The 14,861-nt window shown below is 42.5% G+C and overlaps 1 protein-coding gene across 1 annotated transcript in view; it reads left to right on the forward strand.

The window, feature by feature from the left end:
- The window catches only part of ocrl (OCRL inositol polyphosphate-5-phosphatase), a 40,537-nt gene that overhangs the window by 21,634 nt on the left and 4,042 nt on the right, over positions 1-14,861 (forward strand). The window contains exons 11-18 of the mRNA XM_063190168.1: positions 387-503; positions 1,639-1,820; positions 3,624-3,735; positions 5,055-5,164; positions 5,689-5,824; positions 6,274-6,384; positions 6,988-7,153; positions 8,693-8,928. Coding sequence (XP_063046238.1) covers positions 387-503; positions 1,639-1,820; positions 3,624-3,735; positions 5,055-5,164; positions 5,689-5,824; positions 6,274-6,384; positions 6,988-7,153; positions 8,693-8,928 — 1,170 coding nt within the window. The remainder of the gene's footprint in view (positions 1-386; positions 504-1,638; positions 1,821-3,623; positions 3,736-5,054; positions 5,165-5,688; positions 5,825-6,273; positions 6,385-6,987; positions 7,154-8,692; positions 8,929-14,861) is intronic.

The following is a 14,861-nucleotide window of genomic DNA, read 5'->3' on the forward strand; positions in this document are numbered from 1 at the left end:
AGGGTTCTATGTCGGCCACTGTAACAAAATCTCTACCATATACAGGCAATTTGCCCATGTGGACGTGAGTTTGAGTCTGGCTTGGGTCATATTCCAACCTTATTCATTTCTCTCTCCTTCCAATGGGACTTTACTGTACAGTGGGAGTAAAAGCACAAAGGCCTAAAATATATACTTCAAAAATTGATAATTACAACACAGACAGGGGTGCATTTCCTGACAGCATCGTTGCTGTTTTCAATGCAATTTCCCATTGCCAACCTGCCTAGTTGCTAGGTGGTTAGCAGTGATGCTTTTGAGAAATCCCCATCCTTTCACTAGTACTGAAAATTATATAAAAAATATATAATCATAATAATAGAATTGTTTCTCTGTTTTCTCTGCAGGTGAGCATCGTCCGCTTGGTGGGCATGATGCTGGTGGTGTTTGTCAACAGAGAACACTGGGGCCACATCAGAGACGTGGTGTCCGAGCACGTTGGCACGGGCATCATGGGAAAAATGGTACGTATGCCGTGCGTGAGTCACCACACAACCCCATCCCCCACCCACCTCTTCCCTCTATCTCCGAAAAGGGGAAGGACACTTCGGTCCCTGAGTATTTTTGTGCTCCTGTGCCTAAATATGTATTCATGGTCTATCCCCAAAACAGAGCCAGTTTTTTCCCCTGTGGCATAGTTTTATGTTGTGGTTTTGGAACATTTTGTACAGTACTGTGCTGGTGGTTGTGCTGCACGAGAACATAGATGCAGCACTGGCAAAGAGATAGCTTTCTGTATTGTGTTTAGTATTGTAGCATTTGCTATGAAGTGCCTTTATCCTGTAATACCCTTAGAAATGTTTTGTTTACTTTTTTGCCCTTTTCCTGGTGAAGAATACGTATTTGGGGTGAATATATTTGGTATGTTTTTCATGACTGTGAAGTGCAAGCCTCAGGGCCTCATTCTTTGTCCAACTGGCCATAAATGCTCAGTCTCCTAACTGGCCCTGTTGCCTTGTAGGGTAAGAAGTGTGGCACAGTGGTGCTCTTCAGAGTGTTTCATCACAGTCTAGGACTTTGTCCCATTTATCCCCACTCTCAGTACACTTCATTCATCTTTTACTCTTGTTCAGAGTAGGGCGCCGCCGCCTACCCTCACTCCGATTCAAGGGGCAAGTTTGACAGGATTTTGAAAATATTGGGAGGGACACACATTACACTTTCACGTGTGCCTGCAAAAATGAGTGGAAGCGGTGATGAGTGAATGTGTCTGAGTTAGGACTGGTTCTGCTAAGCACGGTTCCTCACTGACAGGGCGGGATATGATGTTTGGCGGAATGATGTTTGCGAGTTTAAAAAATCTCTTTTGCCAGTGATTTGAATATACGTAGCCAATTGTGTCAGTTGTATTCAAGCAAATGGCAAGCTTCCATTTGTCGATTAATATGTGTCATCATCTTTCCAGCCCTTGCCGCTCTTGGATTGGCTCCCTATCTCAGGCTAGCGATAATGATTGTGCAAAGCAGTATGGGATTTCCAAGGCTGATGTTCCGCAACACCGGCCTCTGTAACTCCTAACAGCTTAGCTTATCCTTAGCCTAGCTATCCTTATCCTAGCTTATCCTATTCGCTAACTGCCCCTCTTTATTCCCTGTCCAGGGTAACAAGGGTGGGGTGGCGGTGCGCTTCGTGTTCCACAACACCAGTTTTTGTTTCGTCAACTCTCACCTGGCGGCCCACGTTGAAGACTTTGAGCGGCGTAACCAGGACTACAAGGACATCTGCGCTCGCATGACCTTCCACGTGCCCGAGAGCCCGCCCCTCAGCATTGTCAAGCACGAGTGAGTAACACACACACACACACACACACACACACACACACACTGCACACACACACGCACACAGACAGACACGCACGGGCACACACACACACACAGCCCTCCCCTCAGTATCGTCAAGCACGATTGAGTCACACACATGCGCCCAAACACCAGTCAGAGAACCCTCTCAGCATTGTCAAGCACAAGTGAGTACACACACACACACACACACACACACACACACACACACACACACACACACACACACACACACACACACACACACACACACACACACACACACACACACACACACACACACACACACACACACAGCTTAGCTTAGCTAATAGCTTACCCCCACGCTTGAGAGTCCACGTGCCGAAAACCCTTCCCTCCCTCAGTGTTGTAAAGCACCAGTGGTTACCACACACACTCATTCAGATAGTAATACTCACACAGAGCTTACCTTACCTCCACGTGCCTAATATATGTAGATGGACACACACACACACACACACACACACGCGCACACACACACACACACACACACACACACACACACACACGCGCGCACACACACACACACACACACACACACCCTCACTCTCCAGTCCCCGCACTGGCTACTTCATGCACTCACTCACTCATGCAGACACACACATACACACACATCCCGTTACATATATACATTACACAGGGCTGATGTAGTCAACCCCCCCAGCAAGCCTTGCCTAACACACAGGCTTATTACCTTACCTTCGAAGGGCCAAAGCACACCGCATACCACTCACCACACACTGCCTTCAGGAGGGACCATTATGGAACGTTCGCGGCTCTAATGGAAGTAATGCATTATGAATATGAGCTCTAAAACCAACATTTGGATATTACAAGACCTACCCAATCCCTTGGACACACACAGACACACACAGACACACACAGACACACACACACACACACACAGACACACACACACACATGCACACACCACACACACACACACACACACACACACAGACGAGTTATGTATTCAAAAGTCTACCATACATCATTTAAGTGCTATCTTAGTGGTAGTGCCGCTGGACCAAAAATGGCTTTGGTTTTAAAAGGCAGAATTATAGCTGCCAGAGGCTTAACGCGCTGCGTATGTTGTGCCAACTTGAGCTCAGTGCAAAAACCTCTAAATGTAAATCTTATCTTGTAAACTGGCACGGAACCGAGTTCCTCCTTTTAATCTCTGGTTAAAGATGGGGGAGATTAGAAAGTAATTTTAGGCTTCAGGTTGGAGAACTAAAAACATGCCAAAGTGCCTCAGTTTGGATTTTTTTCTCGTCCTGCTGCTGTGTCTGTGAAGGGGCTTACCTGCTGGGGCTGTCATGCGCCCAAAGATTGCTGGTTCTAATCCCAACATTGCTGGCTGGATGGGGGCAGTGAATGAGCAGCATTCTCTCCCATCATCCTCCGTTATTTTAGCCACCCGTAGCATGGAACTGTCCCCCAAACTGTTCTCTTGCATTAGGGTTAGACATGAATTTAGTGCAGCGCACATTGTGTGTCACAATGGCAATAATGTAGCGGTCACATTCATGGGACAGCTGTGGCCTAGTGGTGAAGGAGACAGGCTTTAGATCCGAGGGTTAGCGGTTCAAATCCCACCCTTCCACTCCCTACCACAATCCATGACTGAAGTGCCCTTTGAGCAAGGCACTTAATCCCATTCTGCTCCTAAACAATGCCCTATAAGTAACTGTAAGTCGCTTTGGATAAAAGCGTCATCTAAATGTAATGTAATGTAATGTAATTCTCTGTCTTGTGTTGCAGTGTGGTGGTGTGGCTGGGGGATCTGAACTACCGCCTCTTCCAGCTGGATGCCAGCGAGGTCAAACGCTTCATCGCCGGTAACGACCTGAGGAAACTGCAGGAGTATGACCAGGTGGGGATATCTGCATATCGACATTCATATTGTCTTTGATGTACCGTTTTACCTCTGCAGAAAGCATTGAGCCATTTCAAGACTAGATGATAAATAGGTAATTATTGGGCTTTATGGTGCATAAGCAGGAAATACTTTGAGCATTGACTTCATGAGTTATTATGAATGGGGAAGGTTCTGTTCTGAATTCTCCAAGTCTGCATAATCGCCGTGTGCATTCACATAATCTGCCAGACAACAGCAGACAGAACTCAAAGGTTGCAGCCACTTGTCATATCAATGTACTTTTAAATTATTGTTCTCCTTTTCAACAGCCTAGTATAGGTAATACATAATACTTTAATAGTTTTGATAGGCTATTGAAAGTACATAGGCTACATGAGCGTACATACTGTAGGCTACATGAACCTGTCCCCTTCTGATCACTTTCTGTGTTGAGCTTCAGAATTAGTCATTTGGTTCTGCCGGTGTTGGCGAGGTCACCGTGGTCACACCACGCTCTGCTGTCCTGTACACCCCTTCTGTTGTTTCTCACACGCACAGTCGGAAATATAACATCTAGAAAAAGTCTTTGAAAACTATAAACAGTCTGTACTGATGTCATATTCGAAGCAACACCAGATAAGAAAAGCACTGTAATACTGCCATCCAAAATGTTTAAACACACTGAAAAGCAAATACTTTCACAGCACTTGAAGCGTTTATTGGACCCAATTGCAGACCCAACAGATGTCAGATGTAACCAAATGTCACAACCGGATATATGGCCTAATTATATATACACTTTTTATAATTCTGAAAACTATAAAGTCTTGTGGAAACATCTGTGTCATAAACACTTATGTGCATGCAAATATCTACTGCTTCTACTTCTGCTGTAGTCCTATTCGAAGAGACATCTACATCATTTGCATGGTTGTGTGTGTTAAAGGTGCCATACAAACAATGATGTTTGGCATCCATTGTACTTCCTCATTTTGTTCAGGCAGTTCAGTGCATGCTATGCCCTTTATCGCATGTCAGTTGTGTCCGTGGAATCCCTCTGCATTTCCCCTTTTTGTCTGTTTATAGATAAACGAGATGAAGCACCGCTGCAATAGATATTCCACCCTTTCGATCTACACATGCTTCCTCATACTTCTAAAAAAATGTATTTATTCATGAGGATGTGGGAGAACACAACACTGTTTCAATGCAGCACACCAAGTGGTGACTGTAAAGCGCAAACAGACCTGTGAACAAAAAAAACCTGATTTCTAAGGTGTGCATTGCTATAATTAAAGTTTAATGAATTCATTTCTTGTCCTCTGGCCCTGTAGCTGAACATTCAGAGGCAGACCAAGAAGGCCTTCACAGACTTCATGGAGGGAGAGATCAACTTCATCCCCACATATAAATACGACCCCAAGACCAACCACTGGGACTCCAGGTGACAATATATTTATATGTTTATAGTTTAAGGCTAATTCACACCTGCAGTACCCTTTCAGTCATATTTTAGACATTATAAAAACATATATACGTACTGTACATACACACACACATTGTTAGTCAATGAAGTGGGTTTTGTTTTTGTTTTTTTAAACCTGCGAACAGCTTTGTAATGATGGCCAACTTTCGAACGTGGGGTCTATTTATTCAAGGAAGTAAAACAATGGACCAAATCTGTGGTCCTTTTGAAACCTTGAGTATAAGCTCATCAGCAACACACAGAGAAGTGGAAATTCCTGTACTTCCACACTAAATATGGCCAGACCCCATGGAGCCTCATAATGGTGTTTGCTGATCTTAGTCATTACTCAGGATGTAGTGCGAGGTTAGAGCAAGACCCTCAACAAAGTGTTAGATGGCTTTGTGGGGAACGTCCAGGGTTTTGTAGGCCTATTATAGGTGTGTAGGGTGTGAGTCCTTGATTTCAATCCCTCACTCATTTCGCCCCCTTATCTCCACTAGTGGGAAGTGCCGTACCCCAGCCTGGTGTGACAGAGTGCTGTGGCGGGGCAGCAACGTCAAGCAGCTGCACTACCGCAGTCACATGGAGCTGAAGACAAGTGATCATAAACCCGTTAGCTCCCTCTTCAGTGTTGGGGTAAGAGACTGGCTGGACAGATACTACTACTACTACTACTACTACTACTACTACTACTTCAATACTACATCACCAGGCCTTACTTGAGTATAATTTTGATATGCGCAAAAGTTTGTTTGTGTTTTTAAACATTTTAATTAGTCAAGAACCTCATTTCATTACCGGGATAGCCGTGGCCTTATGGTTAGGGAGTTGGTCTTTCAGTCTGGGCTTTGTAGGTTCGAATCCCACCTGACCTCTCCCTACAACTCCATCCATGGCTGAGGTGCCTTTGAGCAAGGCACCTAACCCCACATTTCCCCATGGACTGTAACCAATACCCTGAAAAAATGAATAACCCTGAAAAAAAAAAATAACTGTAATTTTGGATAGAGGCGTCAGCTAAGTGCAATGTAAAGTAATCTAATTCTCCTTCATTTCCCTAATTACTGTGCATTCCATGTTCTCAGGTGAAGGTAGTGAACGACCTGCGCTACAAGAAGGTCTTTGAGGACACCGTGCGCATGCTTGACCGGATGGAGAACGACTTTCTGCCTTCGTTATCGCTGACTCGCACCGATGTGAGTGGAGTGGAGGGAAACACGTTTATAATGCTTTTATCGATTTCCTGTCGCTTACCTTCCTCCCCTGTGATATTGTACTGGCGGCCTGATCAATAGAGCATCAGGTTTCTATTCCCCCAACCCCCCGTTTGTGTCCTGACCGGAGCTCAATAGAAGTGTCCTTTATGTAGCGTTTTACTCCTGCTAAAGCCATTTTTTCCTCCAAGGCTTAGATGACAAATGGGCAATTATCGAGCTTTGTGGTGCATGAATATAAAATATTCCTGAGAAGTTAACCTATGCAAATGATCAAATACATGAATAATTGTGCAATTCATTTCAAATTTGTGGATAAACCACTAAAAGGTCTAGAGGTCTACAGGAAAGCATGACAATAGAGGATTGTGATGGTCATAACTTGGAATGTTGATATGACATGCTCTTTCACTTTAACTTGAGCTCCTGTGTGTGTCCAACTCTGTAAAAAAAATCCGTAGAATCCTCGAAGGTGCAAAATAAGGTGATTGTTGGTTATATGATGAACATCATCCTTGACCTTGGCTCTTGTCTTTTGACCTTGACTTTGACCTTCCTGAATGTGTCTTATGTTAATGTTTTCAGTTCACCTTTGAGAGTGTGAAGTTCCGGCAGCTGCAGCGTCAATGTTTCCAGATCACCAATGACGGCCAGGTGCCGTGCCACTTTGCCTTCATCCCCAAGCTCAATGACTCGCAGTACTGCAAGAACTGGCTCAGGGCCGAGCCCAGCGACGGGTACCTGGAGCCCAGTGAGTGACTTTATGTTACATAACTGTACATGTGATTTCTCCTGAATTTATGAGGGATTTTTTCTTGATGTTGAGTTAGTTTGGGATGTACTCTCAGAGAAGAAGTGTCATCACAAGCTTCTTTAAGGCAGAGTTTGTTACACTACAGTTCAGTCAACCAGTGTGTTTTTTTAGTAGCTTAAATTATTTTCCACATTCAAGAGATATTGTATTTAATTGTTCTGGTGCATCTGGCTTCTTTTTGTGCATCTGCTGCTCAAAATGTCATCTTATCGCACTGTGTAAAGTGATAATGAAGATGATTTTTTCCTCCCTTCTTTTCCTTCACTGAGAGGAGTAGAATTGTAGATTTTAGATCCACCTGGAGGGGTGACGCGTCACCTTGTTAAAGGAATTATCCGGAGTTGGAACAAGTTTGCCTCATTTTTGCATGTTTGGGATGAAATACAGTCACTCTAGAGCAATATCAAGGCAAAAGGATGCGTTTTGAGAAAGTTTGATAATATCACGTTAGCCTCGTTAGCCATATCAGCTATGCAATATGAAATATGCGGGCATCGTTTTTCGGCGGTTACACACATTTCAAAAACACCACATTTTAACGTCTTGCACAGCTCAAAACAATGTCACACTTACCTCGTAATATGTTGAGGGTATCCACACATAAACCGAAGTGTCCAAAGCCCTTCATGTATTCTTGAAAGGTCTGCAGAATGTGTTTTGTGAAGCTACTACCTTGACAATATCTACAATTACGGCCATGCAACTATTTGACACAAAAGTCCACAAAGGAGATTGCCGAGTGCGTCGCACCATCAGCTGTGGTTACTCGCTATGGAAATAATCATAGCTGATGGTGCGACGCACTCGGCAATCTACTTGGTGGGCTTTAGTGTCAAATAGTTGTCTTGACCGTAATTTAGATATTCTCAAGGTAGTAGCTTCACAAAACACATTCTGCAGACCTTTCAAGAATACATGAAGGACTTTGGACACTTCGGTTTATGTGTGGATACCCTCAACATATTACGAGGTAAGTGTGACGTTGTTTTGAGCTGTGCAAGACTTTAAAATGTTGTGTTTTTGAAATGTGTGTAACCGCCGAAAAACGATGCCCGCATCTTTCATATTGCATAGCTGGCTAACGAGGCTAACGAGGCTAACGTGATATTATCAAACTTTCTCAAAACGCATCCTTTTGCCTTGATTTTGCTCTAGAGTGACTGTATTTCATCCCAAACATGCAAAAATGAGGCAAACTTGTTCCAACTCCGGATAATTCCTTTAAGTGAAGTGATAATTAAGTTTTTTTTTTTAAGTTTTTTTTTTACTCCTTCCAACTTTCTTTCCCTTTCTCAGACGAGACCCTGGACATCCACCTGGGGGTGTACCAGAGCAAGGGCACTTATGACTCTTCTCACAATACTGTGTCAAGTGGTGATGACAACTCATGTTTTCTTCTTCTTCTTCTTCTTTCAACCTCTCTTCCCTTTCTCCTTCTCTCCTCTCCTTTCCTCCTTCTCTCTTTCCCTTTCTCAGACGAGACCCTGGACATCCACTTAGAGGTGTACGTGAGCAAGGACTCTGTGACGCTGCTGAACTCGGGCGAGGACAAGATCGAGGACATCCTGGTGCTGCACCTGGACCGGGGCAAGGACTACTTCATCACCATCGCCGGGAACTACCTGCCCAGCTGCTTCGGGACCTCGCTGGACACGCTGTGCCGCATGAAGAAACCCATACGGGAGATCCCCGTCACCAAGCTCATCGACCTGGTGAGTGGTCGTTGCTCCAGGGACTCTAACCAGTACCCTGTAGTAACTGTTTGCCGCTTTCGATAAAAGAAGATGAAGGACATGAAGAAGCCCATTGGAGAGATCCCCGACACCAAGTTCATAGACCTGTTGAGTGGTAATTTCTCAAGGGAGCATAACCAATACTCTGCACGGACAGCTGTGGCCTAATATGTAGTGCTTTAGTATTAAGATCAGAGGGTTGCAGGTTCAAATCCGACCCTTACCATCTCCATACACCTCCATCCATGGCTGAAGTGCCCTCTAGCAAGGCACTAAATCCCACATTGCTCCAGGGACTGTAACCAATACCCTGTAAATATCTGTAAGTCGCTTTGGAAAGCTTTAGCTAAGTATGATGTAATGTAGTAATCTGGTGTTAGTCGCTTTAGAAATAAGCATCGCTCCGCCGCATGAGGATACCCATGCAAGAGATCTCAGCCACCAAGCTCATCGACGTAGTGAGTCATGGTGTTAAGGATAGGGAGGTGGTCTTCAGATCCATAGCATAAAAGCCTCAGTTAAGTGTAGTGCTGTGCCACATGGAGATTGTGAGATCCCAGTCACCTAGCTCATAGACTTTGTGAGTGGGTCACCATGGCCTAATGGACAGGGAGGTGGTCTTCAGAAGGTAGCAGGTTTGAATCCTACCCTTGCCTGTTATGAGGAATGAAAAAAGGAATCATTCTGAGGCAGGGGTGGTGAAATAACTTGCTTCACCCCCTTGCTGGACTCAGACTGTGCTGCTTTGTTACTATGATGACCAGAATGCATTATGAATACACTCCCACAACTCCACTGGGTGTCGACACGTTTAGCCAGGTGTGGTGTTACCTGTCAACACGTCATTGTGCTTTTGATGTGCGCGCTTTCTATTGTTGTCTATAGATAGCACATTCACCTTAACCATTTGATGTTTTCAACAGCATATCGAGTGGTGCTCCTCTGGGGTTGGCCTTCAGGGTTGGGAGCAGAATTGTCACTAACAGTCACTGCAGAGAATATCAGAGATTCTTCTCGTACAAGCTTGTGGTTATACCAATGACGTATGGGTTATACCATTACATCACATTACCGGTACATTTGGCAGACAAAGCAACTGACAGTCAAGGACATAATCATAGCAAACAACATTTGCAGATACAAAGTGCACAGGAAATATGCAGAACAATAGGTGCAAATACCAAGTGGGGTTAAGGTTTTTTTTAAGTACATTAGTACAGGGGTAAGTAGAGAAGACACACACCCAAAAACACGGTAAATAGTCACTAACACTACACAGAAGACCAATTCAGAGGTACCTTGCCCTCACCCTGTTCAGAAAGTTCAGAAACGAACAAAATGATTCTGGATTATTTTAAGGCAGTGGTATCATGTACAGTAATGGAATGAGACTTAAAACGCTTCTACTATACCATAGCATGACATTTCTATCGGCTGTCTTCATTTCAGCTTGCTCTGAAAAAGCAGTACTTTGGGTTTCACTCTTGCTATTGTCCCTTTTGTAAAATGGATACACGTCATTTTGCAACAAAGCTTTTCAATTCTAATCCTTCTTCACTCTTCAGTACTGTATCATATCTCATAGTGGGTCATGGGGTTTACGTGCTGTGGGGTTTAACTGCTACTGTTCTGCTCTGCTTTTCTTGACTGCACCATTTGAAACCAGGCCAAGGAATGTGACCTAACAAGGCCTTCCTAGGACGATGCAAGGAAGCTACAAGATTGCTGGGCATTAGGCCTACAGCGTGTGAGGATACATTTCGGCCTCGCAGAACAAAGCTGCCAAATTGATCCCTAGCAACCCAAACGGAATGTGAAAAAGCTCCCCCTTCTTTTTCATTCAGTGTGTCAAGAGCTTTGGCCCTCACTGATGAAATGTATCCATTTGGGTTCACATAGTGAGAATTCCTTTTTTCCTTTTAGTGAGATGTCTTGCTTCTTTGTATTCTCCTACGGTGGCCTCTCTGTAAATCTCTTGCCTGACATATTTATTTCTCTCTAAAAAAAAAAAAAAAAAAAATTCTCTGTTGATGCATTTGGTACTCTGGTCATCTGTTTTTCTCTCTTTCTCTTTTTTGCTTGTCCACATCACCCTGTTTGTTTCCCTTCTCCTGTCCTCCTCCTTGTCTTCCTTTGCCCTCCATGCCCCATTCCTTGAACCAATCGCTCCTCCTTTCCATCCAATCACTGTCCTGGCTACTTGCTGCAGGGAGAGGATAGCTTCTCGGAAAAGGTAATGTCAAAGATTGGTAATTACCTCTACTGTAGTGGTCTCTGGTCTTGTGTGGGGGGTTCACAGGCTGCTCAAATGCTTCACTGCTATACACAATGCAGTATACATTTACATTTTACCTACTAGGTTCCAAAATCAGCTTGGTTGGAACGCAAGTGCTTTTTCCTGCTCTACTCTGCCAGTTTTTGAGTCCCTATTCTTATAATCTTTTGGCAATCCTCCTCTTTTTAGTTCAATGTGTGCTGTGCCAATCCATACAGGGATATGACCACAGAGTTGTGGCAAAACTGTTTCAAAATATGTGTGTACATGGGGTAAATGGTGTAGATGGCGAGTATGAGAGACCGACCGATCGATCGACCGGATTTTTGCTAATTTTTTATTAATCGGCATCGGCCGATTTTCTCATTTGGTTGCGCCGATTTTAAGGTCGAGGTCACGTGCTTAAAATTAATGAAAAACGAACGAAATAACAGTCGAGTGGCTCCCCCAGCTGGGTGATTCTCACGAAATCGGACATATGAGGTGGCACGAACCATTGTGGGGAATGAGTAAATGCTATCCAATACAGAAAAAATGGCTTGTATACATATAAGCATGGGCTATCAGGGAAATAAAAAAAGGAGAACAATATGATTATTTTAAATATATATTTTTTACAATTTATTGTCAAATTCTCAGTACTGCAACGCGTCCTTTGCTAAATTTGGACTCTTAAAGTGTAAATATTTTATATGTTTAATAAAGAAAGAAGTCAGAACTTAGATGCATCTTATAAACTAAATAGTGACAGTGAATACATAAGTAGTTTTAGGAATTCATTCGCAGAAGAGGAGAAAATATTAAGAAAAACAACTTTGGTCAACTTTGGCCAAGACCAAAATTCTCAGCCTCCGCAACATTTTTAAGCATCATTTAAAACCAGAAGTAACAGACAAGTAATTTTGTATGGGGGGATTCCTGTTACCACAACACCCAAGATGGCCACCAAGATGGCTCTTCATTCTATATCTCTCCAGATAAATGTTCACAATTTGGTTGCCAAGGTGCCTACACAACTTTTTGTTTCTCATTACCGATACACAAAGTTTTCATTGTTAAAATAATGTATATTTTGTTCTCTTTTGGTAATTATTTAGTCTTTTTAAGTCTTAATATAAATATTTAACAAAAGTTATCCAGACATCAAGGTGCCCTCCACAAAGATCAAAGAAGCTTAAGGTCACTCACACTCCGCAACACTTTTTCTCATACACCGCAATGGTTTTTCTCAGCTCCGCAATGGTTTTTCTCATATACCGCAATGGTTTCTCATACTCCGCAACAGTTTTCTCATACTCCGCAACAACTGAACTAAGTTGTGGTGGAAAAGGCAAAATATTCACAGAAGTGAATTAAATGACTAAAATACAATAAAATACAATATTTCTACATTTTCCCCAACAGTTGAGGGTTAGGACACCAGGAGGGAGCCTGCCAAGGAACTAAATCAGTGCAAGATCACCACTATTCTCATTACCGCAACACATATTTATTTGCAATTTGTTTTAATGTTGCAAAACTATATTTAGTTTGTAATTGTATTAGGATAAATAGTAGTTCTTCATATTTCATCTGTAGTAAAATCTATATAGGTACATGATGTTTTAGTTAAATAGCCTAAAAACAAGGCTCCCACTTATGAAACTTGTTGCGGTAATGAGAAAAATCATAAAAATAGAAAACAATATAAAAATAAAAAATACAGTATTTCTGTGTTCTATACACCTCTGAGAACTTCTGTTAGTAACATTCCTGTGAAATGTCAAAAATATGTGATTTACAAATATTTTTTCTATTGTGATATCATGTTGCGGTACTGAGAATTTTGGTGCTATGGCCGATTAAAATTACACTAAATATTCAGAAAAAATATGATTTCATGACAAAAAATTATGTTTTCAACTATTTCAGACCTCCATCTTGCAAAACCAAGAGGAAAATTGAATTTAAGTGTCTTTTAAAAAATTTGGGGCTTGGTCCATTTGAAACTTGGTTTTCGTGAGAATCACCCAGCTGTGATCCTGTCCCCTAGTTCACTTCAGGGAGCCGTCCAAAGGAACTGGCTCGTTCGTGAACGTCACACCTCTCTGTCAGGCACACCTCTCTATCAGGCACATCAGCGGGCAGCTACTCGGAGCTACAGCCTTTAAAGAGGCAATTTTACAGGATGGATTCACAAGAAAGCTATCAAAAAATAATGTCACTTATGCGAAATGTGCTTACAGTACAGCATGTTAGCGTTAGCGATTGCTTAGCACTTTTATTTGTGACTTTAACCCACAGTTGGAATAGTATCATGCTGTACTGTAAGCACATTTCGCATAAGTGACATTATTTTTTGATAGCTTTGTGAATCCATCCTGTAAAATTGCCTCTTTAAAGGCTGTAGCAAGTTAGCTAAACATGCTAGGTTACGACAGAACTTGCTCATTTAAACTGAGGGAGGCACAGAGAGGAGAGCTGCCTTTGTTTACATCGCTGCCTGCGTGCATGTGAGATAGAGGCACTTGATCTGATTGGATCAGCACGAGTTTCACATTGACCCATGAAGTGCCGGGGAACAGCAAGTAGTGGTGGCTATAATAAGAATTAAATACAAATTAAACAGCTTATAAACATGCATTGATTGATTGTAGGCAACAATAAAATAACAAGATAATAATAAATAGCAATTAATAATAAGCTTAATTATTAACCATGTACATGTGGATAATTCATACACAATATTATTTATGCAATTTGTGTTACCTTTTCTTACATTGCCTCTTGAAAATATTGGAAATAAATCATGGGCCACCAGACAGCTTTTGCCTCCCTTGTGTATTTGTTACATTGAACCGGTCATCACACAATAGGCTGTCACCGCTAATGTGCGGCCCGGCCCCTTGTTTATTTTCCTGTATTCTGCCCTCACTACATACATAATACATAATATTTCTACTAGGCCTATCTATATGAATATTAAGTGTGTAAATAGAACATGTTACTTTTAATTAATAAAATACATATGTTATGGATAAATAAATGAAAAAGAATATTGTTTATATACCGGTATATTTTTAGCATGCCAATTAAGGATAATATGATAGCATATCGGCCCCAAAAATCGGCCCAAAAAATCGGCTAGTCACATCGGCCATCGGCTGACTCTGACCTCTAAATATCGGCATCGGCATCGGCCATAGAAAAACCCATATCGGTCGGTCTCTAGTAAGTATGAGAGAGAATGAGTGAGCGAGTGTGTGTGTGCGTGAGAGGGTGCACGCGTGTGTGCAGGCATGTGTGCAGGCGTGTGTGCTCGTGTGTGTGTGTGTGCGTGTGTGCGTTCTGCCCAAGTAACTCAGATTAGAACTGTCATTATCAATCATTTAATTCAACTGATTTCAATATCTGTTACAAGCAAAACCCCACGGTACGCAAACAGGTCTCAGTATCTCTTTATTTTATCCAGTCACCTTTCTTTCTTTCTTTTTTTTTTTCTTTCACTCTTTCTTTCCTTCACTCTTTCTTTCTTTCTTTCTTTCTTTCACTCTTTCTTTCACTCTTTCTTTCTTTCTTCCTCACTTTCCTGCTCTCTTTCTTTCTGTCCTCTCTCACATTCTCTCTGTTAAATCTCACACTCTTTCCCTCACCCCTT

Source organism: Engraulis encrasicolus, chromosome 23 (genome assembly GCF_034702125.1).
Source record: "Engraulis encrasicolus isolate BLACKSEA-1 chromosome 23, IST_EnEncr_1.0, whole genome shotgun sequence".
Taxonomy (NCBI): domain Eukaryota; kingdom Metazoa; phylum Chordata; class Actinopteri; order Clupeiformes; family Engraulidae; genus Engraulis; species Engraulis encrasicolus.